At 33.7% G+C, this 27,573-nt stretch overlaps 1 protein-coding gene across 4 annotated transcripts in view; it reads right to left on the bottom strand.

Moving 5' to 3' along the window:
* CDH10 (cadherin 10) overlaps window positions 1–27,573 on the bottom strand; it is a 94,656-nt gene continuing 67,083 nt past the window's right edge. For all 4 annotated transcript variants that reach the window (XM_027906554.1, XM_027906553.1, XM_027906557.1 and 1 more), the window contains exons 4-12: window positions 24,990–25,109; window positions 24,224–24,391; window positions 19,000–19,187; window positions 15,926–16,179; window positions 13,138–13,274; window positions 10,679–10,800; window positions 4,030–4,138; window positions 1,846–2,097; window positions 1–970 (exon numbers count right to left, since the gene is read on the bottom strand). In XM_027906554.1, coding sequence (XP_027762355.1) covers window positions 477–970; window positions 1,846–2,097; window positions 4,030–4,138; window positions 10,679–10,800; window positions 13,138–13,274; window positions 15,926–16,179; window positions 19,000–19,187; window positions 24,224–24,391; window positions 24,990–25,109 — 1,844 coding nt within the window. In that variant the 3' untranslated portion in view covers window positions 1–476. The remainder of the gene's footprint in view (window positions 971–1,845; window positions 2,098–4,029; window positions 4,139–10,678; window positions 10,801–13,137; window positions 13,275–15,925; window positions 16,180–18,999; window positions 19,188–24,223; window positions 24,392–24,989; window positions 25,110–27,573) is intronic.

The following is a 27,573-nucleotide window of genomic DNA, read 5'->3' as shown; positions in this document are numbered from 1 at the left end:
TTTTAAACCAGCTGCATATTACACTTATTAACACCACATGTACATTTTGTTTTATTTTAATGTACAGAACAGGACATATTGGATTTTTTTCTTCTTTGCCATCTTAAAAGCTTGCAGGGATAAGACATGTACCTAACAGAAGCGGCTTGTACATGAGGTTGCTTAAGGGATTATCACCCTGTTCAAATTTCTGAAGGTAAGATATTGTTTATTTTACTTACTAAAATGGACAACACTGAATTTCCATAGCTTTGGCTCTTGGAAGTTGATTAAATAAAATGCTGTATATATTCCAAGTGGCATCCTACTAGAAAGAATGAATGACATTAATGGACAAGTTTAAAACAAATTTTAAAAGGAAACCATTGTGCTGAGTGGCAGGAAAAAATTTCCTGAATGTTAAATACTGTTGAGTGCAGAAGGTGTCTGTAAAATTACTTCCACTCAAAGGAAAAAAAAGATGAAGCTACTGTAGGTTAAGAAGCGTCTTTGTCACTTTCTCCTCCACCGTACATCTCAGCTAGCTTATTAAACCGAGGGCCCCATTCTCGGAGGTAATCATAGTTTTGGTCTCCTTCGGTAGTACCTGACTCCAAGGAGCTCAAAGATTCAGCTATTGAATCGTTTCCTTCATAGGCATAGGTCGCAAGTGAGTCATACGGCGGTGCGGAAGGATCAGTATCATGCTCTTTTAGCCTTTGGGTAATGAAATCTCGGACATCTGTGTTGTCTGGCGCCGAAGGAGTCCTGCGTGGTACAAATAATGTTTCAGGGATAATGTCTCGTCGAAGCTTCTTATCTTCAATAGCTGCAGGATTCCTCAGTGTGCCAATATCAAAGGCTTGGGTGTCTTCCTCTCCACCACCTTCATCATTATAACTCACAATGTTGTCTCTGATGTCCTCTTTAGAGAGGATCAAAGGCTCCTTCTTTCGTTGCCTCTTCAGAGCAGCAAATAGCACCACTATAACTTAAAGAGAGAAACAAAGGATGGGTAAAGATCTCTATTCAACAATTTCTTAGCAGTAAATTCACCAGGTACAAGAACTATGTTCCAGCTACATTTCAGAAACTCATTTCTGTCTGATAACTGGATAAACACCTCTATCTGTATTATGGTAGCAAAGTAAGGTCTATATCAGAAAGTGCTATTTTGCACACCAGTGGTGTGCTCTGCTTTACAGGACTGTGAGTTTGTCTGCATGCTCCTTCTGTAACTGTAATGAGCTTTAAAATAGCCAAGTATATTCTGAAGATATTTTCCCTTTTTCAGGCTCAAAGTACACTGTTAAAACTGTGTTTGAGGCAAATTATAGGTCATTAGGAGATATTCTGAAAACCACAAAATGGAGGTTTTACAATTTTTTTTTTTAATTTATTACAGCACAGAAACCTATGGATAGACAGTGCTTTAATACAAAAGAATATTGTTTACTATGTTATTATGTGTGAAATATATACTGTATGTTGACTTTAAATAGTTTTTTTAATAAAAAGAGACATTTCCTCAAGAAAAATTTAAAATTAAAGACATGAAAGCAGTTTTTGAATATGCTATTCCTCTCTTCTGATATTTCTTTTTTTTGGAAAACTTAAAAAGAACATAAATGAGCTTCTGTTTGCACACTGATAGTTTTAACAGTCTGAAACTTGAATTCTTATTTACAGTGTCCAATTAACAGAAAAACAGGGTTTGCCTTTTTTTTTCCTTTGCATTTCAAGCTGCAGTGAAATTCTTCTTGCAAAATCCATGATCATTGATTTTATCACCTGCATAGCTTTGTAAAATGAATCAGGCCTGAAAGACTTGTTCCTGGGTGGGGGAAGATGCATTTCTTTTCTTACCTAGCAGGATGATGATGCAGAGGAGAATGGCAACCAGTGCCCCTGTGCTGAGGCCGGCAGGGAGTAGCAAGGCCTCAGCACTGCAGGACTGCATGTTCCCCCGGCTGTCGCAGGCACACACACGAATCGTCAGCGTGCCTGTGCTGCTCTGGATCGGGTAGTCATTGTCTGATATCACCACTGGTAGAAGATAAGTACTTATTTCATGTCGACTAAAGCCATTCCGTCTTGTCAAAATTCTGGCAGTGTTATCTAGGTTGATTAAAATACATTATTGTAGACTACATGAACATAAAACGTATCATTTATAGTAGATGCAAACCACCATATTTTACATCAGCAGCAGCACTTTGAAATAGTTCCTGATATCATGGTGATATCTCTCTTTTTCTAACAACATTCCCATTTGATCAGAAAGCTATTTATAATTTTTTAGGTACATCTGGCCTGCTTCTCTGTGCCTCTGCACCACTTTTGCGTGTGATTTGAAAAGAGGATTTCTCAAAGCTTAAAATGTTTTATAGATTAATGCATGTGGTTTGTGACACAGTTGTAGTTCAGGGCTAAAGCCCTGAAATGCAGTGGCCAACTGAGAAAAAATAACCTTCCATTTCACGCAGTTCAACAAGCACTCTGCTCTGAAAGATTCTTTCTATGGATCATCTGTGACAACACCCATGGGAATGCTATCTGACAACTCAGTATGAGATTTGCTACACCAAAGCACTTTCAATACACTGTAGAACAATGAATTATGTACCTTAGCACATGGAGTAGATTTTTTTTTTATAGAAATTGTCTTAGGAATTCAGAAAATGTGAAAGACGGTAGGTTTACCTGCACATTTATGAGAAGTGAACTTACTAAACTGTATCTGCAGCAGACAAATCTTAGTTGGATGCAGTCTACTTCAGCATCAAAAGCTATTCACTGAGTATCCAGAGGGAAGGAAAGGAAGAGAAGGAATGAATAACAGGGAGACTATTTCTTCTATTGTTAGAGCCACAACACGAGATGTCAGCCAACACCAGAGTCGTTAATTTTTTAGTCCAAAAGAGAGAAAATTAATATTTAGTCTCCACTAAAAGGAAAATTTAATTTTCATTGTATTTTTTGATTGCTTCAGCTCAGTGGTTAGCTATCTTGACACCCAACTTCAGGCTGAATGAAAATAACCCATGTGCAAAAAGAAAGAAAATTATTACAGATAGCAAAGAAAGAGCAAAGAAAGAGCATCCATACCTCTCTGCACTCCTAGTCACCAGGTAACTATCCTAGTCACGAGGATATAATATTAGTTTAAAATATTAAATTTTTCATAGACTTCAAGATGTGAAATACAAAGTTTTCCTTTATTGCTTCCCTCCATTGTTTTTATGCTTTTGTTTCTCAGTCAACATCAAAAATTATGTATCTGATGGATCTTTAAATACCTCTCCAGCTGGGGAATTTATAAGATATCCAAAGCATTTGATTTCAAGTCTTCACTTTCCCTATTGTTAGAATTCTTTTTCTGCTGTTTCTTGCAGCCTATTACTTCCTGAAATCTTCATCAGGATTATTCCCATTGCCTTTATGCCTTCAACACATTTGAAGATTGATACCATGTTTCCCTTGATTTATTTATTTTGTAATCTAGAATCCTCTCCATTAGTCATACTTATAAAGAAGGCCAAAATGCATAGTACTCCTTCCCCAACAGAAGCTTCTGAAAATTTTCTCTGATAAAAGAAGATTGACAATGGATCAAAAGAAAAGCCAAAGTGGCTATGCTCTCAAAACCATTATTTACATTAATGGTCAGAAGAAAGTAAAACATAAGGCCAAGGGAATTAGAACTATGTGACAGAAGGCGAAAGTGAAAAATCTCAACTTGCCAGCTGAAGGTATTTTTGAAAGCTTTTTTTTTTTTCCTCCTTTAGTCATGCATTTCATGTATCTCTCACCCCAAGCCAACACATACTGATTTTCTTTATAATTTGTTTTATCATGTTTTTGCCTCCCTTAAACAGATAAAAACGCAGAAGTCCTAAACCTCAAACATTCAGGCAAAGTAATTGTCTTGCTAGCATCAACCTTCACAGCTTCTGTACCAACTGATAGACGCCAAAAGCAAATACATTTCAGGAATGTAGTGTGACAGCAAAGATAAAACTCCTTCCTTGGAACAGGCGTGAATTTTACCTTCATTATCCTGAACAGTGAAGTTAGGGTTAACGGCAGCTAAACTGAAGAAAAATTTTTGTCCACCAAGAGGGTCATCTTTGTCTACTGCACTTATGGTTTGAATAAGCTGCAGGGAAAAAAACAAGCAAACAAACAACAAAAAAACCCCAAATACATCTAGGTTTTTGATACAGTTGTCTGATCAAGGAAGAAAAAATATTAAAGTAACAATATTCAAACATATTGATTTAATAATATATTAACTGAACAAATATTAAACAAGTGTACTATATAAGTTGTTCCCACAAGAACATCTTTATCTTTCATGTGGTAGTACATGTACACCCATATTTTTATAGCTGCATGTGGACAAAACTTGCTAAAAATAGTTTCAGCTGTAGCCTAAGTAGTTTTTATTCTTCATCTTTGATTCATCATTTTTAATTCAAATCATAACTTAAGACAGTAATTCACAGGAAGTTTTTTGTTTTTGTGATAAAAATAGTATTTTATCAAACAGATACTTCTGATAGGGAAGTTAAAGCTTAAAATTAAATTTCAAAATTAAAGCATTTGTTTCTAAACTTGATTTTTCTATTTGTGTAGCAAAACACACCAATATGATTCCTGAGATTTTATATATATTATATATAAATATATATATATATATATATTTTATATATATATTTCAATTCCCATAAAACACAGCACATTCTAGAGATGCACCACCTCAGTGTGGGATGAGAATCAGGTGTCACAATTCTCAGAGTAAGCTGCATCAGGTCAGTTTAATACTTGCACTGAGTGTTTTCTCCAATGCCTACAAAATATTGTGGGTGTTTTTGGGAAAGTAATGGCAAGCTCTTTATCAACATTTGTTTATCTGTCAGATAAGTGAATGTGTGGCTTTTTCACTGAAGTTTCTATATCTAAGGGAGGAAAAGTATTGTTTCCCAAACAAAATAAATTTTGGCATATTTATTGCTTAATTTCAGAGTGGGACTTTTTTTATACCACAGCAATAAAAAATGAACTTATGATCAGATTTTTGTGCATGCATGCTTGAATGTTCAGTTATGTTCTTAGGTTTAACTTCCAAAAATAGATAAATCTTTAGTCTCCATCATTTTTCTTCTTCACTTCTTATCCATCATTTTAAATTGCACTGATCTTTCAACCACGGAATTACATCTAATTTTTAACACTACTCATTCCCCTCATTAAACCCTGTTTGTTTTTCCTCTTCCAGTTCTTTCAAATACAGGCATTACTCTTCATATCACAGCTTTTGTCAGGTCTGATCATCTTTAATATCAACAACTGCAATGTACTCCTGTTTGCCTTAACAAATGCATGACTGACTCACAACTTCTCTACTGTCCATCCAGAAAACAGCCAAAAATTTCTTCATGAGGCGAGAATTGGATTTCTTTTAATATAGCAGCTTCCTTGCTTTCTCAGCTGGAGTTTTGTCTTTCTCTAAAACTGTTTTCTTACGTGATCCTCCAATAACTGACAAAACAAACAAAACTGATAATCAAAGTGTAGAATACTACTTATTTTTCAAGAATGAATATTTTGATTATTTATTGAGTAATTAGCATGTAAATATTTAGAGATATTAACAAAATTAAATCAGGAAAACACCAGTCCATTTTGCTTCACAACTAGAGACCATGAATACATTAGTCAGGCTGATGAAAATAAACTGATTTTCTGAGTGTTCATACTCGTAGTTTAAAAAGAGTATGTAGAATTGTAAGCATTATATTGCACGGTTTCAAACTATTTCCTGATAATATTGATTACTTTATCAGTGTGATATATCCTGTTTGACATGTGGTTTCAAACTGGTTTTTTCTCTTAGACCTGTCAGTCATGGGAAACCCCTGTTACACCCACTGTAAGTTGCTTCTTCTTGCTATCAATGCTGCAAAGCAGTAGCTGCAGGGAAGCCAAGGATGTTACTCTGTATGATAACAGTCGGGAAATTAAGTAGTCATGAGGGTTGTGAGTCACTAAAAAACTGATTACAGAGTGGAAACAGATTTGCTGTATAGTCTGCTTATTCCAACAAAATTCAACTTTCTGCTTGGTAGGTTGCCTTTGAGCATCAGTTCTATCAATTGTATAAGTAAATGTGCTGTTGTTTTGTTTTGTTTTGTTTTGTTTTAAATGCACTATATATTTGCTTTTAAATGCAGTACAAAGAACAGAACAGGTAATGTGTTATTAAAGAAAAAAAAAAAAAGCAGAACTCTTCAGAAACTGTGAATCAATTTGCTGTTCAAAAACTTTCTCTTGCCGGAGTAAAAAAAGTAAAACTTTGAGAGTTTTTGAACAAGGTAAGGCAAAAGGAAAATTCTGATAGTAGTAAAACCACTAGAAGGTATCAGATCTATGGAAATATACTGAAAAAAACTATGGTAAGAATGAATCAGGGGACCTGGAAAAAAAAAGGAAAAAAAAAATTCAAGTAAATTGACTATAAATTGTAGTATCTCAAAAGAAAAGAGGGAGATGCAATAAACACAGATAAAATAAGGCTTCAAGATTGAAGGATATAAGAAAGTTCTATAAGAACATCTGAAAAAAAAAAAAAAGGAAAATTGAAACCTAGAAAATGAAACCACAAGATATTTAATTTTTTCAACAGATATAAATTTTAGACACCTGGTGAATATAACAAGGAAATTGCTAGAAATATAAAGATACCAAAAACCATGTTTAAGCACAGTTATAGAGAGAAAAATATCCCTGATGAAGACTGTTATATGAGTCACATGAGTCACATGAGCAACATAAAAAGAATTAGTTCAAGAAAACTAGTGTGTTTATATAATTTATGCTGAATTAAGATATAGGAAAAAAAGAATAAGCCATTCATATTTTAAAACATCTCTGAAAGAGAACCACTATGAGCTAGACCTCTTTATATAACGTGGGGACATGTGAAAAGAGTGGGTGCGTATAGATTTTGTAAAATGAAGGCTAATAACAGCAAGATTGTAATGAGCCTGCTTGGAGACCCAAACAAATGGAAATACATCTTTCCTCACTACTGCTGTGGGTTTGAAAGCTGCAGAGAGCCATGTTGTTTACCTACTCCTACCTCTGGTTCACAGAGGTAGTCCTTTGGAAAAGAACACAAGGGACCAGTATGCCACTAGGCATCCCTGTTGGTATATTTTAGGTATACAACACTCCCAGACACACATGGGGAGTTACAATGACCCAGAGTAGAAGATTACGAATGGCCAAAGGTAAATGAAAGAAAAGCAAGCAGTTTTTCATTTAAACATCACGATATAGTTATGTCAAGTGCAGGTGCCCCCAGTGCTGGCAGTAGGGGTCTGCCAGCACGGCCCCTGGGTGGGGACCCCAGCACAGGGCACGGCTGAGCCCCTCAGCCACAGGCAGGAGGATGGGCAAGAGCCCCGGGGAAAGCCTAGGCAAGGCGGGGCAAAACAATGACCAGGAGCCAGGGCTGAGGGAGGGGAACCAGATGAGAAACAGCCCTGCGAGCCCCGAGGGCAGAGCGGGAGGAGGATAGGAGGGGAGACACCTCGTCAGGGATGCCAAGCGGTCTGGGAGAGATCCTGGTAAGATAGGTGTTTTCCTGCAGAGCTGGAGGTGACCCCATGCTGCAGGAGATTTATCCTGAAAGACTGCCACGCATGGGGAATACTCAGGCTGAAACAGGAAAAAGAATGAGGAGGAAGGAATGTCAGAGACAAGAAGGTAGAGCTGTCAGTAGAAAAGGGGTGAAGGCGAACCTGGGAAGAAAGTAAGACAAAGGGAAAGTGTTTTTTTTGTATTTGTTTTTCACCATCCTACTCTATTTTTAACTGACGGTATATTTATTTTCCCCAAGTTGAGTCTATTTTGCCAGTGATGGAAACTGGTAAGTCTGAAGCCATTTCCTTTCTCATATTTTCTCCCCCTGTACTGTTGAGGAGGGAGGAAGTGGCTGGGTGGGCAGGTCAGCTCTTGCATTCTTTTCTTTTGGCAGATCATTTGCAAAGAGAGAAGTAGGACATCTCTTCTGACCTTTACCATAGGGAAAAAAGATATAGAAAAATCATACTCAGCTTCCATGCAAAAATCTCTCTAAAGCAGAACTGATTTCTACACTGCTTCCTATCTTTTACACTAGAGGACCTTTGGAGGATGGCTGCTGAGCTGCCAGACGTGTGACAGCTGGGAGCTGACAAAACCAGTGGGATTCCATCTGTCCAGATGCCCAGCTCCTGGCTCTTCTCACCTGGGGGTGGAGGACAGCTGAACTTCTTTGGTTACGAAGCTGCAGCAGTCTAAGCATGTCGCTGCTTTCCTTGCCTGACCTTCTACTGAGTCAGCCTTGTACAGCTCACAGGAATGCCTGTGTCCCCTTTATGCCATCACACCAAGACTGTCCTCATTTTCAGGGAGTCAAAAGAACAGCAACCACCAAAATAGCATTCTGCCAGAGGTGCTGCTTGAGCTTTTTGAGAGAGGGTATTCACGTTGTTTGTAAGGTCACGGTACGATCTCATATCAGCAGTAATAGCAAGCAGGAAAACAATCACAGGCCTTTTGAGTCATTCAGACTGCAAAAGTCACATTTCTCTTTTCCTATATATTTGCATATATGTGTATATGCATGTATGTACACGCACATTTATCGGTATTATATATAGTGTGTGTGTCTAATGTGCATATATATATATTTAATTTAGACTTCTTTATAAATTAAATAAATGGAAAACTATAATATTCATTAAAGTGTCTGTCTTTAGTAGGAAATAAAGTGAATACCATAGAATTTGTGACTGATGAAGCATCGTTAGTTTCAGTGACCTAATGGAAAATACAAATTTGATCATGGATCAAAAGTAATTACAAAAACCTGAAAGGGAAGAGAAATAGCATAAATGTGGGAGGAATCAAGCTTAGACAACCATGCTCAGTTGGGATTGATTACATTCAGTCTCTCAGGACAGACTGATTTTGAAAATAACAAGTCTTATTTATGATCTACCAGTAAACAAGAAGAATATAATTACATTCAAATAGATTATTCATGTTATCCTGCACTGCATTTTTTCTCTTCCTGTAAATTACTTTCTCTAAGCCATCATTCACAACTCAGGTTTCTTAAAAAATATTTACATTAATGGCCATTTTTGTAAATTTGGCAGGTTTTTTTTCTGATAAAGAAGACACTGTTGAGCTCTATAACAATTTAAATAAACATTTGTGGGTGCATACACTTATTTAGCTTCACATTTTTTAGTCATAAATGATTAGTGTTATTTTATTCAACCTTTTAACTGACAGAATATTCTGAATGTAAACAGAAAAACAATGCAATGTAGAAATAACTTTTATATTTACTTTTAAATTATAGTGACCTCAATAATCTAGATAGTGGATAAAAAACAGAGTTTCTCAAAATACATTTACATGGAAACATAACTGTTATATTAACATTTTCTGTACCCTCCATTATTAGTATCCTGTATATAAATATTCTGAAACTTCAGGTGAGTAAAATTTGTGGATTAATGCATTTAGACTTTTTTTTGTTTAACTCAGGAATTTTTTTTGTGAAACTGGAAGAGGAAAATTCAGTGTTCGTGTTTTCCAATTCTTAATCCATATGTCATATTGAAAATTATTAAAATATTATTTTCGTATTTATAGAAGACATTACAACTGTAAAAATTCTACATTTTTAGCCACTGATTTCCTTTTATCTAACATCTTGAATTACCTTACAACTGTGAAACCAGACAAATGCCCTTGCTCAGTACCTCCAGATATTTTATGCATTACAGATTTGGGCCTTAAATCTTTTGCTCTCATTTCCAACTGATGTCACTTTGGAATGAATAAAGGCAACCTGAATGTAAAATTTGTAATACAACCTGAATGCTATACCTGTGGGACTCAAACAGTTACAACAAGCTGGCACTTCTGCCACGTTCTATTCAAAAGCACTGAAAGGGTTGCATTGAGTTACTACTGCTACCATTTTAAAGGTATTATTATTGGCTGATTGTGCTCTGGGACATGTAATAGAAAAAAAAATTTTAACAGTTCTAATAAGCAGCTGTCTATTAGGAATTGGATATTAAGTAGTGCAGTCATTTCAATTAAACTGTAGTATACACTGTGTAGCCTCTAAGAGGCAAACCAAAATATTGTATCACCAGTTTAAAAAAGTATGGGTTTTTTTTCTTTTTCAGAAGTTTTTGATGTGATAATGAAAGATAAATCTAACAATTGAAAAAAGTGTGGCAGATGTAGTTACATCACCATCAGCGTGGATTGAAATATATTTGAATTTTGCTATTTGAGAGTCATTGAAAAAATAGATCAAATGTTTTAGTAGTTACATATAGTGTTTTACTTTGTGAAATTATTGGCAAAGCAAATTATTACCATGTCTCTTGTACACATCTAGTCAGGATTTAACAGTAGTACAGGGTTAGGTAAAGAAAACTGATGTTGTTGCAATATACTGAGATTTCACTCTAAGCCTCACCTACAGAACTACTTTGCTTTCATTTTTAACATTTCAGAAACTATTTCAGATATGATTTTTCCCAAGCAACAGGTAAGAATGATCTACAAAAAAACTGTAGCAAAACTGGATAGTAGGTAGTGTTTATCAGAGGCATACCTGTCCAGCTCTTGCATTTTCACAGACAAAAGTATCGTAGAATACAGCAAACTGTGGAGCATTGTCATTAACATCCAAAATTCTTACATAAACAGGAACACGAGTAGTATCTTTGGGGTTGTCTGACAGCAGAAGAGAGAAGAAAAAAGAGATTATTTTCTTACTAAGAATTTTCTGTTTTCTTCCAAATTTCTTGAGTAATAATCTTGCAAGATTAGTTTTGAATCTGGTCAGTATTTAGCATCCAAACTGGTAACATGTAAGAATCAGGCCTTCTGAAAAATAAGGAAATTATTTGTTTAGAGTAAATAAAATATTAGTATCTAGTAATCAATTAAGATTTTACATGAAAATAGAGGATGCAAATAATCTATTCAAATTTAGTGATTAAAGTCTGCCATAATGATCATAACAAATTTGATTATTTGATAGGCTCAAGGTTTTGTAAGATTTTGATCTTTAATTTTAAAATTATTTGTTTTCTGATTCGTTTTAGAGAGAAGACATTACTGACTTTATGCACTGTGTTGGGTTTTGTTGGGATATAGTTAATTCAGTCAATGACATGCATATATATGTTGAACATTTATCAAGCCTGACTTTTCTCTTTTGTGCCTAAAGAAATTCCAACAAAACAGATAAAAATAATCCCCAAAAGAATCTGCAACAGAATTTACTAAAATAAGAGTTTATGTGTTTGAATTTCCTTAAAAAATATGGAGGTAGAAATTCAGACATCAGGTTAAGAAACAAAAATAGTAACCTCCCCCTTGCCAAATGCCAAAACCCTATTATTATTTAGAGTTCTCTTTTATTAGTATGGGTTAGCTCAGGAATACAAGTGTCCCTGTTCTCACTTGTCATTGAAAGAATATGAAGTAATGCCTGGGTGTAAAAAAGTGAAGCCGTTTCTTGGAATTCTGGTGGATAAATACTATATGATTTTGTAACATTAATGGAATGGGGTAGGTGACAACAGTGAGAGATAATTCCAAATTATTGATTCCCCTCTTCCCCTGTTTTATTCTGCTTCAAATAAAACAGTAAACACTTAGGAGCAGCTGGAATTATGTTCACTTGTTATCAGTAACACCTTTGCTAAAAAGTACGATGAGGATCTTTTTGGCATCCTGAATTGTTGAAAATGCCAGGTTTAGGACACAGTTTTTCATAGCCTTTTGCATGTTTGTACTAAGTTTTCAAATAATTTCTAGTCTTAACACTGCTTTCCCATTTTGTACTGGGTAAAATTTGTAAAGATTTAAAGACCTAAATCTCTCCCTTAACTACTTCCTCCAAAGCTAACACACCCCTTTTGGAGAATGCTAGCCACTCCCAGTATGACCAGAATGTAAAGTTTCATGACAAGGAAATAAGTTGAGCACTGAAATATAATTATACAAGGAGGCAAGGTTTTTTCATTATATAAATCTGAAAAGTATTTGCACAACATTGGCCAGCACTCTGAAGGATTCCAAGCTCAGGCCAATGCATCACAAGAGAAAAAAAAAGGCTTTAAAAAGAAAGTACAGTTGTTTGATTTTTGGAGGGTTTTTTTTTTTGGTGTGTTTTTTTTTTGTGTGTGGTTTTTTTGTGTGTGTGGTTTTTTTGTGTTGTGTTTTATTTGATTTTGCTTTTTTTTTTTTTTTTTACAGAATGGTTAATTGGCAGGGCACAATGTTCCATTTAGTTCTCTACAGTGTAGCTCTTGCCAGCCACGTTTCACTGCTGATCAGTATTTTTTTACTTTTTTTTTTGTTTTCAACTGACATAAAGTTAACCTTAAAAAATACGTGACTTTGAAAACAAATGATTCTTAGTAGTAGCTGATTTCAAAGGTCAGACCTTTGTCCCTTAGAAAATCTTCTGTCCATTGATTAGGTCTAATCTCAATAATGTAGCAGGCTTAGGAGGACCTCTGCTTTTCTCTTTGTACTATTAACATGAAAATATCCACAGAGAGATTATTTAAATAATCCAAGAAATGCTATATCATAGGATCAAATTGAACAGAGCTTGTGAGGTATATTGGTTTCAAGAGCTATAGATACTCTAGGAAGTAGATACTATAGGAAGAGGTAATGAAAGTATTTTTAAAGAAAATGAAGAAAACAATAGAGGCAAAAACATAGATTACCATTCTAAACTGCTCTTTTAACAGCAAAATCATGTCACAGTCCTCCAAGAAAAGGAATAAAACAGAATTACTCCAGTGATATTATTTAATTTGGTAACATTTGAGAAATAACTTGGACATTAAAGGTCAGCAATGGAAGGAGGTGAGGAAAAAAGCAATGAGGAAACAGCCCTTGTTAGCTTCCCACAATTTGTCTTTCCAGAACATCTAGTAGAAAGGGGCAGGGTGTAAGAAAGGGAGGGTTTTTTCTTCACAAAGTCACAGGTGTAACTTTACAAGCTAAGGAAAACTGAAAGGAAAAAGAAAAACCAAATTGGCTTACTGATCTCAGATGCTATAACACTGAGATTGTGCCACTGTGATATTTCACGGTCAAGTGGCTTAGACGTATAGATGGATCCGTTTCCAGAATGAATGTTAAATATCCTGTCAAGGTCAGTGTGACGATCCAGAGAAAACCTAAATACGATAAAGAAATAAAAAGTATTGTCAATATTATAGAAGATGGAAGAAAGCATATATTACAAGTCAATATAGGTTTTACGTTCTATATGTTACATCACAAAGGTTAGTTTTGAAATTACATATATTTAGTTTCTATAAACACTTCCGAAAATTCTGAATATTAGCTCCATAGAATAAGGAATGAAAATTGGAAGAATTTAAAAAATATGATGCAATAGTGTAATATTTGATAATCAGAGCTTTTACAGACATATATGAGAAACATTAAAAAAGGTCCAAATTTCAATAAAATAATTAAAAAAATATTTTAATCTTGAAAGAAAAGTTGTCTTTGATATGCTGGTTTTTTTCAGATCGAGAATGACAGTAATTTATGAGCTTTTCAAAAGTATTGCTATAAGTTTACCTTCTATACTTCAGGATATAATAATTCACTAGAGATCAGGTTAAAAAAATCTGTATGCAGAACTTTCATGAAGAGATATTACAGGGCCTTCTATATTACTGTAGTTGTTATACTTCTGCAGGCAAAATATCTCCTAACATAATATGCCGGTGTCAAACTAGTATCAAAAAATTGTTGTTTTCTCCATTTTTTTTCCCTGATATTGAACACTGCTTTCAATTGAATCTTTGATGTGGAATTTAATGTGGATTTTACCACATACAGAACATTTATCAGTGTATGTGGCAGAACTGGGCCAAATTTAAAAAAAAAAAAAAAGTTAGCTACTACAATTGTACAGTGCAATAGAAACAGTTGTTCATTTTTCTATAAAATTTTATGAGTTATCTAAAGAGTTCATCAAGTGTATTTGGTTTCACTTACAGTATTTAACTAAACTGAGCCAAATTAAAATTGCTGAGATATGAAAATAATATTTATACAGTTTTGGTGGCTATTGTTTGCTTACTCTACCAGACACAATAGAAGTAAATATGTAAAACAAACAAAATTCCAACAAACAAGTCTACACCAAAATGAATACAAAAACAAAACAAAAGAAAATTAGAACAGTCAAAGAAGACTTCTGAAAGTGCAATAAAGACTTCCTCAAATTATTTTTTTTACTGTTAGCTTACTGTAATAACTGCTAGTTAAAATGAAATAGAAAATGCTATTTTGTAGAGAAATTATATTTAAGACTATTCGACTTATATGATAAGCATTTCATTTTACTTCCTCCATGGTATTTGTTTTATTGAAGACAAGAACTTATATCATCAGCACTCTACCTAATAGTTTTTCAATAGGCAATAATCACTTCTCTAGCTAAAAAGATCTATTCAACATTGTTTCATTAAAACATGAAATAAGCACATATTTTTACCCATCATATTACTTCTAATGGCTTCCAAATCATACCAAAATTATTATTTCCAGAAAATACCTTCATATTCATTGAACAGTTAGTCAACAGGAAGCTATTTGCACTCAATTTAAAGGAAGTCTAAATTACACGTATTTTAAAATAAACAGATAAACATAAAAAAACCCCAGCCAAACCTGAATCAATTCCACATCCTTAATCTCTGATTTTTTTTTAAATAACACTGTCAAAGTATTATATATAGAAACTGCTCTAATTTCAACATATGATAACCTTCAGACTACATTAGTTTAAAATGTTACCTGTTCAATTCTGAGGTAAACATATTGTACTTTTTATTTGGTATTGATCTTAAAATTCTTGTTTTCAAATAGATAACATTCAGTGAAAGCTGAAATTAGTGTACTATGAATAGCAATATCACATATAACTTTGATTTTTTCTTCAAGAGAACTAAATCTAGGTTCAGTGGTCCCGTTCAACTTTTCAGAATTTCCTTTGCTCTTGTAACTATTGGTTTTCTCCACCTTCCTCTTCTAAATTATTTACAATGAGAGAATGAAAAAACCCAACAGGATGTAAAAAAAAAAGTATATAAAATAATCTTTAGCTTACAGTCTGTGTAAATAATACTGGTGAGGGAAATGCCTACAACAGTTCTTCAGTTCAAGTTATGTCAGATACAAAATAAGCAAAAGCTCCAAGTTTACTCTTTTTCAGTCACAATTAAGATGCTATAATTACTACATTTGGCAGTTATCTCATGTAATTAGATAAATTTGCAATGTTATTTATATATTCTTAAATTTTAGAGGTGTACTGTTATGTCTTATCTTTTCCGTACATATGACTCACCATAGGAGAAAATAAGATTCATTTTCACTTTCTAATCCACGTGGACCTTATGAAGAAATATGTGGCAAAATTGACTATAAAGTCAGTAAATAAGGTTCTTTTGTCACAATGTAAATTTGGTACTTTTTTTTTGGTACTTGAGACAGTATATATCCAACTTGGAAAGTCTTAAATTTTTCTTAAAGCTTACGAGTTACAGAAAACTAAACTAATACCCTCCCCCCAAGTATAGTTTATAACATACTCTTGTGTGCAAGTGACTGGCTGTTCCCCAATGTGTTTGGAGGTTTACAGATTAGCATCATTCTCAGTTCTGTCTATCTATGGCACACTAATAAATAGCAGAAAAAACACTACCACCTTATTCCTGTGAATAATGTGTACATGAAAATTCAAGCTGTATTACTCTTTATCTTAATTTCTTTATCACATAATGAGTTTACAGAGTCTTAATATTACCTTATCGGACTTGAGGCTGAATCAGGATCCCTTGCCATTACCGTTCCTATTATTGTCCCCAATTCAATATCTTCATGCACCTCAAAAAGGTAAGAAGATCTGCTGAAAATGGGAGGTTCATCTACATCTTCTACAGAGATTTTCACAATAGTTGTATCTTTGAAAGGCCCAAGATAATAGAAGCGTGGATCCACATGGGTATTCTCAGCTTCTACTTTCAAAGTATAAAGTCGTCTTGTCTCATAATCCAGTGGCTAAAATACAAATTGTGACAAAGTTTATTAAATTACATTTATATATTGACAGATATATCTATCCACATTATGGAAAATGAAGAGGACTCAAGCATTATCAGATACTGCCTTCCACTGTGAGAACACCAACACAATTCAAAATTTCCCCACCACAGGAATTACTTTGTCTAATAAAAAGTGTCCATGTTTTTAAGAGGAAGTGTCTCTTCCTAAACATTAGTTCAATTACCTCAGCATCAATGACAAAAAGGCTTTCAGTGCAAATAAACCAGTTACTTTTTGCAGCTGTTTCACAAGAACATGGATTTGAAACAATCACAGAAGCATTTAAAATACTTCAAATACAGAGTGGAAATAGTAACATTTCAGAACAAGGTACTTAACACTTTCTCAGGAAATACAGTAAACTCTTGGAAAATTAAAATGGCCAGAGTATTCTTATTGTCAGTCCTATGCAGCTGGTCTTAAATAACAGGAATGTTTCTGGTGTCTTTTAAGTAGGGTGTGTGTCTCAAAGCTCTCTATACCTAGAGAGACAGTAAGAGCTCAATCTTGTTCCTTTTCATTTACTTTAATGAATCCAGCATCAGAGTTTTTTTGCAATATAGAGTTGACATTTTTGTCAGCAGTTCGTTTTTAAAATGGAAGGAGGAACAGCTCAGGGTTATAATTAGAAATCATTCTGGATAGAAAAGAATTCTATTGCTTCAAATTTTTCTAGCTGTCATAGGTGAAAAATGTTAGCTAATTAATAATTCTGAGGAAATGAGCAAGATAAGAATTTACCTTTCTGACACAAAGAAGACTTAATTAACTCCCACAAAATCTCAGAGAGATATAGAACTAATGGTTTTCATTCACCAAAATGGGTGGTTGAAGACTTATTTTTCTTCTGCCTGAGTGCTTTTAAATACTAATTGATGTTCACAAAAGATGCAAAGTGACAGATTAGATATTTAAATACACTATTCAAGAGTAGAAAGATGCAGTACAGTGAAAGAATTTCTTCACTGCCCCAGACTTGTTTTAAAAAAGTAGTTAGAGCATATGAGAGAATATCTATGAATACAATTGAAAAATGCAACAGAGTGCTACTATTTAACCTAGATCTGAGACTATTGGTGTGTTTATAAAGTGCAGTGTGCTACTGTTAAAGGATGATGGCTTCAGGCCTAGAAGCAAAAAAAAATAATTCTAGTTCTGCCTTGTTCTAATTATGTGGCTTAATTTGCCAGAATGCGCACAATGAATATGTAAGCCTGCTACTACAACATACATACCCAATTTGGACATCTCTTCCACCTACACTGCAAAACATGGATGTGAAACCTGTGGATTAAACAGGTATTCCAACACATCAACAGTAATGAACTAAACTGTCGCCCAAATATATGAAATTGTGGCAAATCAATTATTTTGTCTGTGAAAACTTGTATAGAAAGCTTGTATAGAAAAGGTTCGTTTACAGTAGATGTTAAAATCAGACTTGAAAACTTTAGGGCTTAGTAAAGGAACACCAGCTATTTGTAGTTATTCATCACTGAAAACAGAAATTACAATCAACGGGGATAAATAGTAAAAATAAAACCTCAGAATATTTTATTAAATAAATTAACTCAGCATTCTCATCTTCTTCCTTGCTAGTTAATATTGTTGTCTATGGTATTCAATAAACTACTTATTCATCAATAAGAGAAAGCATGCTGAAAAATGCATGTTCTGTCAGACTGTTAATGAAAAAATCAGATGATCTTGGTCATCAGTATTTATTAGTGACATTTTTCAAAGTGCTGTATTATAACTTATGGGGGGTTTTATGCTTGATTCTGCTACTGGAATGTTTTTTCAAGACCCTATTAATTCAATATAACAGTATTGAATTATATAACCCCAAACTTCGTTTTGTTGATCTTTCCCAGGTAAACTACTACACTGACTATGAACACAGAAGAACATAGCAATTAAAGAGGAACACTCTCTTATCTTTGCAGAACTTATCTTTTCCTTGGTTGCCACTATCAAGAGATGTGGAGATATATTTTATATCACTGTTTAAGTCATTATTTTATGTTTAAGGAGATTTGTTTGAAAAGCTAATATAAACAGTGTTTTATGATAGAAATGACACCTGAACTCTTTAGAAGAACATCTCAAAAGCCCAAAGACAATGACCAGGAGATTTCTGGAAGGGAATTTTTTGAGGAGCAGGCAAGTGGCATTTCTAACTGTGAGATAAACACTTAGAAGATAAACATCTGAAAGTGCCCTGACAATGCAAGACAGAGGGCAGAACTAAAGCTAGCTCTGAAACAGGAACACTGTCATTACATACACACAGCTCATGTGGTAACCGTCTGATATGCTGCAAACAGGAACCTGAGCTTGGAACTCAACTTTCATGAGTGTGTTTGTGTTCTGGCATGCACTGGTCACCCAAAGAGATGAGAATCTCACAGATAAGGAAAACCTATGTTTCCAAGTAGTGAGTGAATTGCTGATCACTTGCTGAACAAAACAGGTTACATGAATACAAAAGAAGTCTGCGTTTGAAATCACAGAGATAATTAGTGCTAACACATTGGGGGTGGTCCCTTTTTTCATACTTTGCTGGCAGCAATGCTTTACAATATGCTGCATCTCAGCTGTAGTTACCGACTTTTCTTTCCAGTTCGTCTTAAAAGGAAATAGTTCCTTTCAGTCACTGATTGAGGATGCTTGCAAAGGTTAAGCAGTTAGCATTTCATCACATTATCTAAGCAATGAATATTTGTGATATAATATTAACAGAAAAATAATTTAGAGAATGCTGTTAATAGACACCTTTCGCACAGTTATGATGCCTTCCTGTGTGTCCTTCTGTGTCACAATATCAAACATGTCAGTTCCATCACCATCTATAATTCTGTATTCTACTTCTGCATTTTTTCCAGTGTCTGCATCTGTGGCTTTAACGCTGCCAATGGCTGTCCCAACTGGGGAGGACTCGGGAACACGGAGATGGACAGTACCTGTCAAAGAGACAAAGAGCCATTCAGGACACCCACCAGACTGCACACATGCATTAAGTAACATTGTGTCACATGATAACATATTTTGGTGCATCTTTTATTCTAGAGACCTTGCCATTTAATACCGAGTGCAGGAGCAAAATCTGAGGCAAAGAACTATGCAGAGCAAAGCTCTAGACAAGATTGCAACAAAATTGTTGAAAAAACAAAGTCATAGAAAAATAGGCTTGAGAAGGACCTCTATTCCATCTCAAAGAATCCACTGCCTGTACTTCTCTTGCCCTTCTTTTTCTTTCATTCCTGAAACATCATGTGGAAAGACTTTTGTGTTCTTGCCAGGTTTCACTCTACTTTTTTCCCTTTGATAGCTAATCTTTGGGATACATTTTACATCTATTTTATCATGGAAGCAATACAAAGAACAAAATTCCTTGACTTCACTGGTCAATTCTAAGAAACAGACTGACATTTCAGCTTTCAAAATTAGATAGTCAGATATCATACTAAATAAATTTGAGTAACATGTTAATGCAGGGGTAGGCTTTTGAAAATCCACAAGCAGGTGTGCCTATACTTGTTAAATCAGTTAATTTATATTTAAATGGGTTTATGAACATTGCAAATTTAGGGTTTTGCCACTTTTCTTAGCTCAGTTGTATCCCTTTATTGTGGTGTCATAAGTCTGATAAAGCACATAGGAATAAAAATGTCATAATTCAGATGTGTTGCAGTAAATTGAAAATAAACATCTTACCATATATTTTAGTATTCTATGTCCTAGGCTTAGTGTGAAAACTGTAAATAAGATTTGAGATATTTGGTCCCATCTGTCAGAACACATGTTATAAAAAACACATGGGGGACATAACACACTATGAAGAATCCTCAGAAAAAGATTTTAAAATTAATGCAGATAGAGTTGTCATTTCAAAGATGAAAGTGAACTCATCAAATCTTTATTGAAAAATATTTTCTTCTATGGCATTAGTTAAGTTTTTCCAAGATTTGCTGTTCTACTTAGGGACTACCTATATTGAGTGAGTTAGAAACATAGTTTAGATGACAATAACAATAAAAGTGGAATTAGCAAAGGCCAGCAACTACGACAGGAAAAAACTGAACATCCTACCCAAAAAGCAGCACATATATGCATTGTCATAAAGAAGCAGTACAGAAAAGTCCATAAAGGTAGTTATTAGTTTTGTGCAATCAAGAAGAATCATGAGGAGAGAGCAGTGGCAAGGCTGCATGAGAAAGCCACTGGCAACATGATTTTATCATATCTTCAGGAAAGCACAGGTGAGGATTATTGGTGTATTACAAGCCAGCTACAGAGTGACACTCAGTGAAAAAAACCCTATTATTCATCAGGTCATTTGAGATTTTTTCTGCTTCTACGGAGATAATTTACAGAGCTAATTTTTTTCTATTCTATTATTATGTTACCACTTGACAAGCCTAAAAAAACCTCCCAAAATTAAAAAATTAATACATTTACATTAGTTTGTAATTAAATTCTGAATGAAAAATATTGAATTTTAATCTCTTCATATAATTTTACTTAGGCAGCTTTTAATATGAAACTGACATATAGCAGCAGAATGAATATTTTACGACCATGTACACTTCCCATTCTATTTATATGTACTTATTTTTCCTCAGTTACATTTTGGTGTTGAATCAAGTGGTTTATCCTGCATTTGCCTTAACATTTTTATTACCTTTATCTAATACCTAAATCTGTGTATTTGCTACATTAGTAGAGAATCTCTCTGTAATCATTTAGTGGTTAAAAAAAAAAAAAAAAAAAAAGAAGAGGAATAAAAATGGCCTCAGTACCCATTAGTATTTAATCAGTACTACATGAGACTGTGGTGAAAGATGTGGTGGTTGGTTGGTTGGTTGGTTGCTTTTTCCCAGTTAATATTCATGCACTGTAATAATTTTTATGGAGAGTGAACTATTCTCCACATTTCTTTTCTGGAGTGCTTAAAACTACATCCCTAAGCTATGCCTTGTGGACATTACTTTGACTCCCAATGCAATACCCAAGTCATTAATTTAGTCTACGAAGTGGTAAGAGCTCATATCTTGACTTGCTAATAAGGTAGTGGAAACAGAGAGTGAAAATAACCAGAAATTTATAATCTGAAACATAATTTTTAATCTAACCTATGCATTTATAGAAATCTCCACCATAGTATGAGACACTTCATTTTATTATTTATGTCACTGGAGACATTTAATTGACTAAGTATGGAGTGCAGTGCAGCTTTATACACTGTGTCAGAACACAAATTTCACTGGATTAGAATTATGCTTGCAAAACTCTGCTGTCAATCTTGTTTCTCTCTTCTCAGGAAAAGTAGTTTACTGTTTGCATTTACTTCAGTGGGTGATGTTTTTTCATCTGTCTGTCAGGAAAAGAAATGGAAGGATCAAAGAAAGGAAAACTTTTCCATATACTAAGGAGAGTGGAAATCAACTGAAAGATTAAAGTCTACACACTTTGGACTGCAAATACTTCAGTCAGTCATAAAGAACGAAAAAGTAATCTTATTTATTTGTTTACCCTTCTTCTGATTTACTCTTGAATAAGCATATAATGTAAATATTTTTATAGAGTAATACAGGCTATAGTCTCACAGGAGACATGGGCTGCCATAATTTAGTTGCACTGAGTTTCAGTCAGACTCAGGCTTCTAAACCCATAAATTACTTTTTCCCTTTATCACTGGTCAACACTATCTCCTTACTTCTGAGAACACGTGAAAATATTACAGTTGAAACAGAGATCCAATGTCTGAGGTATTTGATGACCTTTCTGCAACACCACGAAAAAGTTTTCAATTTTATTGTTTCCTCAGAAGAAGAACCACTGCTATCTGTATGGTTTCCAGTATATGTTTAGGAAGAGAAAAGTATTCTGAAGAACCTTTGTTCCATAGTCTAAACAGAGGAACTAGTGACTCTTCTTTCTTTCTTTCTTTTTTTTTTTTTTTTTTTTTTTTAAGTATGATAAAATGAATTCTGTGAATTTTCCACAACTGTAATGTGAGTTTCTTGTGGGAGTCATTTAAGCTAGTTTGAAAAATTTTATTGAAACATATAGCTATATTATGCTGAGTCCTGTGAAAACATAATGGGCATTTTAATATTTTTCATGGTAATTCATAAATCTGATATGAATATTATTGTCTCGTGAACCTATTACATCTGGATTTTTATTAATGGAACAGAATAAAAATAATTTAACTTAATCACTTTCAATTCCAGTAGTCTCATGAAACTCTGTTAAAATCATGAATCATTATAATGTCTATTTGCATTTTGAGATTAAATATAATGAATTTTTTAAAAGTCAATAGCTGTTTTTACTTTTATACATATCTAGTACAATGACTCATCTTTATAAATGTTCTAGTTTTCATTTCCGGCAAAATATACATTTATATCTAGCAAAGAAATTAGCAGAGAGAAAGTAGAGAGAAAAAATAAAACAACAACAACAACAGGTTCATAAGGAGTAAGATTAAAAGTTTCTTTAAAACAAAGGACACATCTGATTTAACCTGACATTAAAGCAAATTCAAAGAGGCTGCATCAAGTCGTCATCTGACTCAAATATGATATTGGACTTCCAGATAAATCGTGTAAAAATGATCTAGAAAGTTGATTCCATTATTTTTACTTCTAATTTTACACACTGTTTAAGAAACAAGAAAAAGAAAAGAATAAATACACACGTTTGAAGCTTATATGCTTTCTTAAATTTAACTGTTAACATTTTCTTTTCTGTAAGGCTTTGAACATGACAAAGTCTTTGAATAGTCTTCCTCAGTATGTCCAGGGAGGAGCAATACAGCACTCCTCACCTATGCAATGACGGAAATACCATTATCGTCTATATACAAATGGATATTGTAAAAATAATAAATAAAGAAAAAAGTTATAAATAGAATACATAAAATGATAAATTAACAACAAGTTCTGTCCAGAATAGCACCTCTATGGAAATGCAGAAATTTTGTTCACTTGACTATTCATGACTTTTTTGAGTGTGTATATGAAATCACATGGTGATAAACAACTTAGCTAAAACCATATATATTAACTGCAATACTAAATTCAACAAAATTATGCCCTCCATGTCTGCCATAAAGGGCATCATTTGAAGTTGATTCTTTTATTTTGATCCTAAGGAGTGCATCTGTAACTACTGGATTCAGTAGAATTATACAGAAGAAAAAATGTCTGATGAGGGTACTCTAAATTCTTGATATATTAAGTAAGTCCAAATCATCTTGCAAATATTAAAACTTTAATTAATGCAAAAGGCTTCAAATGTATTTAAAATACTTAACCTTTACAAGTTTGATGTTACAACATTTAATATTTCTATATTAGATAGGGACTGAGAACAATTTTATGTTTTAGCTTGAGGATACAAAGTCTTGATAGCTGTACTATCAGAAGGTAAAAAGCATTATAAAAAGCTTCACTAAACTTAAGCTTTAAAAATTACCAAAAACAGTTAAATATTATTTACTTTACTTTTGGAAATTTTCTGTTAGGTTTTGTAGCTCTGCAGCTGAAAAAGTACAAATCTGTTTGATTCCCTTCAAGTAATTTCTTTTCCATGGTCTTCATGATTAAATATTTAAGCAGATACTACAATTTAAACATTTCTGCATGCCTAGAATTACTACATGTTTTATTCTCCAGTGGGGGAGTGTGTGGGATTTAAACAATAGGTAAGGAAAAAGAAAAACATTGCTCTAATGCTCTTATGAGTCCACCTACCATCCCTTCCCATACTACTGGGAAGTATTCCAGGTTTGCTGCAGTTATATTTGACCATGTAACTGATTTCTAACAAACAAATGCTGTAGCATTTAATATACTGCTTTAATAATCATAATCAGTACATAAGCCTTTTGTTTATGTGTGCCCCATAATCTAGGTTTACTCTAAATTAAACCAGATGGTGACTGCTTAACTCTTACAGTACAAGGCAACTGTTAAATGCAGCTTACTCTGGGGGAATCGAGGTGGATTGTCGTTGACATCGGTCAAAGTGATGTTCACGGTGGTGGTCCCTGATAATCCACCCATCTGGCCTCCCATGTCCTTTGCCTGGATAACTACTTGGTACTGCTCCCTGTTCTCTCTGTTCATATTGGGCAAAGCAGTCCTGATGATGCCTAAAATAAAGAAAGAATTAAAAATAAAATTGTTAATAATATCTCTATGTTTTATGTACAGCAATCTGCTGCATCTTTTTTTTTTTATTAGTCTTGAAAGCTACCTCTAAAATGTTCATTTAATGTTTCAAAGTACAAATTTCCATCCATAAGTTTTATAATAATCTTTTTATAATAGCCTTTAGTACAGACTATCTCTTGGTTGAAGACTTAGTTCTACATCACAACTCCCTTTCCAGTTTCATGCTAAAAATTATTCAAAATATTTATGCACAAGGTTTATAAGTAGAAAGAAGACTGTTTATTCATCCAAGTAGAGCCATTAAAAAAAAAAGAGGAACATTTTCTAGGATGCAGACCTTTATTCTTGACTATATTGGAAATGCTGTTACTTAGTTCTTAAACTGTCAATAGTACCACTGCAAAATTACTTCACACATAACTCAGAATTTTTATATGTATTACAAATATTACATATAATGAAAAAAAACCCCAATAAATAATAATTTGTTATTTTTTTAATGTGGTCTCAGATATTTTAAATGAAAGAAAAAGTTTAAAGTTTATGGTAAATGAAAATAAAGAAAATTTTCCTGACCTGTTTCTGGCTCCACGGAGAAATATGGCTGTCCTTGAAGTATGCTGTAAATTATTCTGGCACTGTTTCCATATGAAGGGTCATCGGCATCATTTGCTGTAACTTGCACCACAGAAGTACCTTAAACATTCAAAGTCAACTTAGTTTCACTTGGCACTACGTGGAGGTCTAAGAGCATTAATTTCTGTTCTAACAAACACCAAAGAGAATTAAGCAATGTCAGCTGGATTTCCCAAATGTATTTGTGATCTTATAGCAACTCCAGGTACATTCTTCCCTATTTCAGGGTCTTTTTCTACAGAAATTGAATCTAAACTTCTCTAATCCCACAGCTGTAATTAGGATTTAATTAAAAAATGTAAACAATAGCTATGGTTGATCTGAATTCTTACCTTTACCCAGCTACAATAATTTAATGTACTCACATTCTTCAGAAGACATTTACTTTTATTACACTAATTTTTCCAGGTTTAGAGTGGTTGTTGTTTTTTTGTTTGTTTGTTTGTTTGTTTTATTATGTTGAATGATATCAAGATGATATGAAACTACACATGCAGGAACATGACAGAAAAAGATGATTAAATAGGTCATTGGAACTTGTGAAAAACAAGTCATAGATAGATACTACCAGAAGAAATGTTGCCATATGAACTTTGAAATCTGATGGTTATTTAGACTACAAAAAATTAAAAATATAGGAAACAATTGAAAAAAACAAGGAAAAAAAGTCATCACACACATGACTGGTTAGCCATGGGCTAATCTGAGGATCAGAAGACTTTAAAACTTATTTCTCCTTTTATCCGAATTCTTTCAAAATTCTTTTTCCCACCAAATACTGCCAAATATTACAAAATAAGTGTCTGTAAATCTAAGACCTTTGTCACATCTATTTATTCCCTTTCGTGGTGTGACTATACTACATATTTATTCCATAAATTACATAGAATGGCAAGTAGAAGCAAATGCTAAGCTTCCTCCATTTATTTGGTATTTCATGACATGATGACAAATCTGCTTTTCGTGAGTAAATTATCCAATCATAGCACCAATATAAAGGGAACAAGACGAGCCTAACTGTTGAAACAGAGATAAGTTGTCAGAAATGTTCAGTTTTCAACTGCTAGACAATGAAAATACTTGTTTCAGTGGGTTCCTAAAACTACCTGCATTTCGTAAAGAAAGCAAAATAGGCAGATTCCTGGTTGTATTATTCCATATTAAAATGGAATGAATCACAGATTTAACAAAGTAAAGTCCCAAACACAAAATAAAATTAAGAAAAGATAAAAAAATTTTAAAAATAACTGGTTTATTTGCACTGAAAAAAAGACAAAAATTGCTACACAAGTATAAGGAAAATAAAAGTTATGAGTAGTTTTTACTGTGTTAATGATTGCTTTAGTGAGCATCTAGACTATGGCTAAACCTGAAAATCTGAATATCTTTTAAAGATAAGAATGTAGGGATGATAAATCTGTCCTAAAAGCTTTTTCTCTTTACAATTCAGAAATGTCTCATGCCTTCAGCCACACTGGTCTGCATTTGCAAATATATGTCTATATAACTGTTCCATTAAAAGATACAGAGGCATTTTTGTTGAATATATTTAAGTTCTGAGGAGTGTTGTCTGGAAATGCATTTTTTGGACCATCCTACTATATAGCAATCTGCAATGCTAGAATGTACACTTGCTCCTAAAGAATATTTTCTCTGAAATAGCAAAGATATGTAAAAGAAAGATAAGAGAAATCACGTTCAGTACCTGAAGTGCTTCAAGTTTTAAAAAAAAAAAAGGCAAAAAAAAATCAAACCACTGAGTACACTGACCAACATGGGATTATCCGAGTAAAGTTTACAACTCCTACATTTTATGTATCTAAAAACAGAGCAATGTCCCAACAGCACAATGCATTAATCAGAAAAGTCTATGTTGCAAACCCATGAAAGGCAATATTTTGTCTCTGATACATGTAACTGTATCATTTCTCGTTTCTGATTTTTACTTTTCCTTCATATGTTCAAACTAGAAGTATTCATTCAAAGATCAATTGTATGAGATTTTTATTTCATGTTAGTTTAAAAAAACATAGAGCATCAACTTTGAAGGATAATTGGGAAGAAAAGTAAAGAGTATGTTCCATAGCTCTAAAATATAATAATTCTGTTTGAAATGTAATAATATGTATTTGTTATTGATGCCTTAGTTATGAGTGTCACAATGAACGTATAATAATTAATACTATTTTAATACACATGCATGTGAAACAGAACAAATTGTATCATCTATTCTCCTCTCTAGCTGCAACAAGCATGGCTGCATATATACACCAAATAAAATCTATCAGACGCTTCTGAAAACTGTAGATTTGAACCTGTTTCCTTTACAGTCTGTGGGAAGAGACTTGGGCTCCTTACTTTTATCACTGTCACACAGGGCAATTTACTTGGTGGGATGTGCTCAGAACAATGTACACCCTCTTACCCAGAAGTAGTAAGGATAATTTGTACCATTTAATGTTAGCTCAGTTCTTTGGTTTTTACAGGCCATGGGTTAGTTACCTGGTAGGACAAGTGCAAGAGC

This window comes from Empidonax traillii, unplaced genomic scaffold (genome assembly GCF_003031625.1).
Source record: "Empidonax traillii isolate 1590-97213 ecotype Southwest subspecies unplaced genomic scaffold, ASM303162v1 scaffold1321:size163106, whole genome shotgun sequence".
In the NCBI taxonomy this organism is placed as follows: Eukaryota; Metazoa; Chordata; class Aves; order Passeriformes; family Tyrannidae; genus Empidonax; species Empidonax traillii.
Note: the sequence above shows the minus strand (reverse complement) of the source record. Positions and strands in the feature narration are given on the sequence as shown.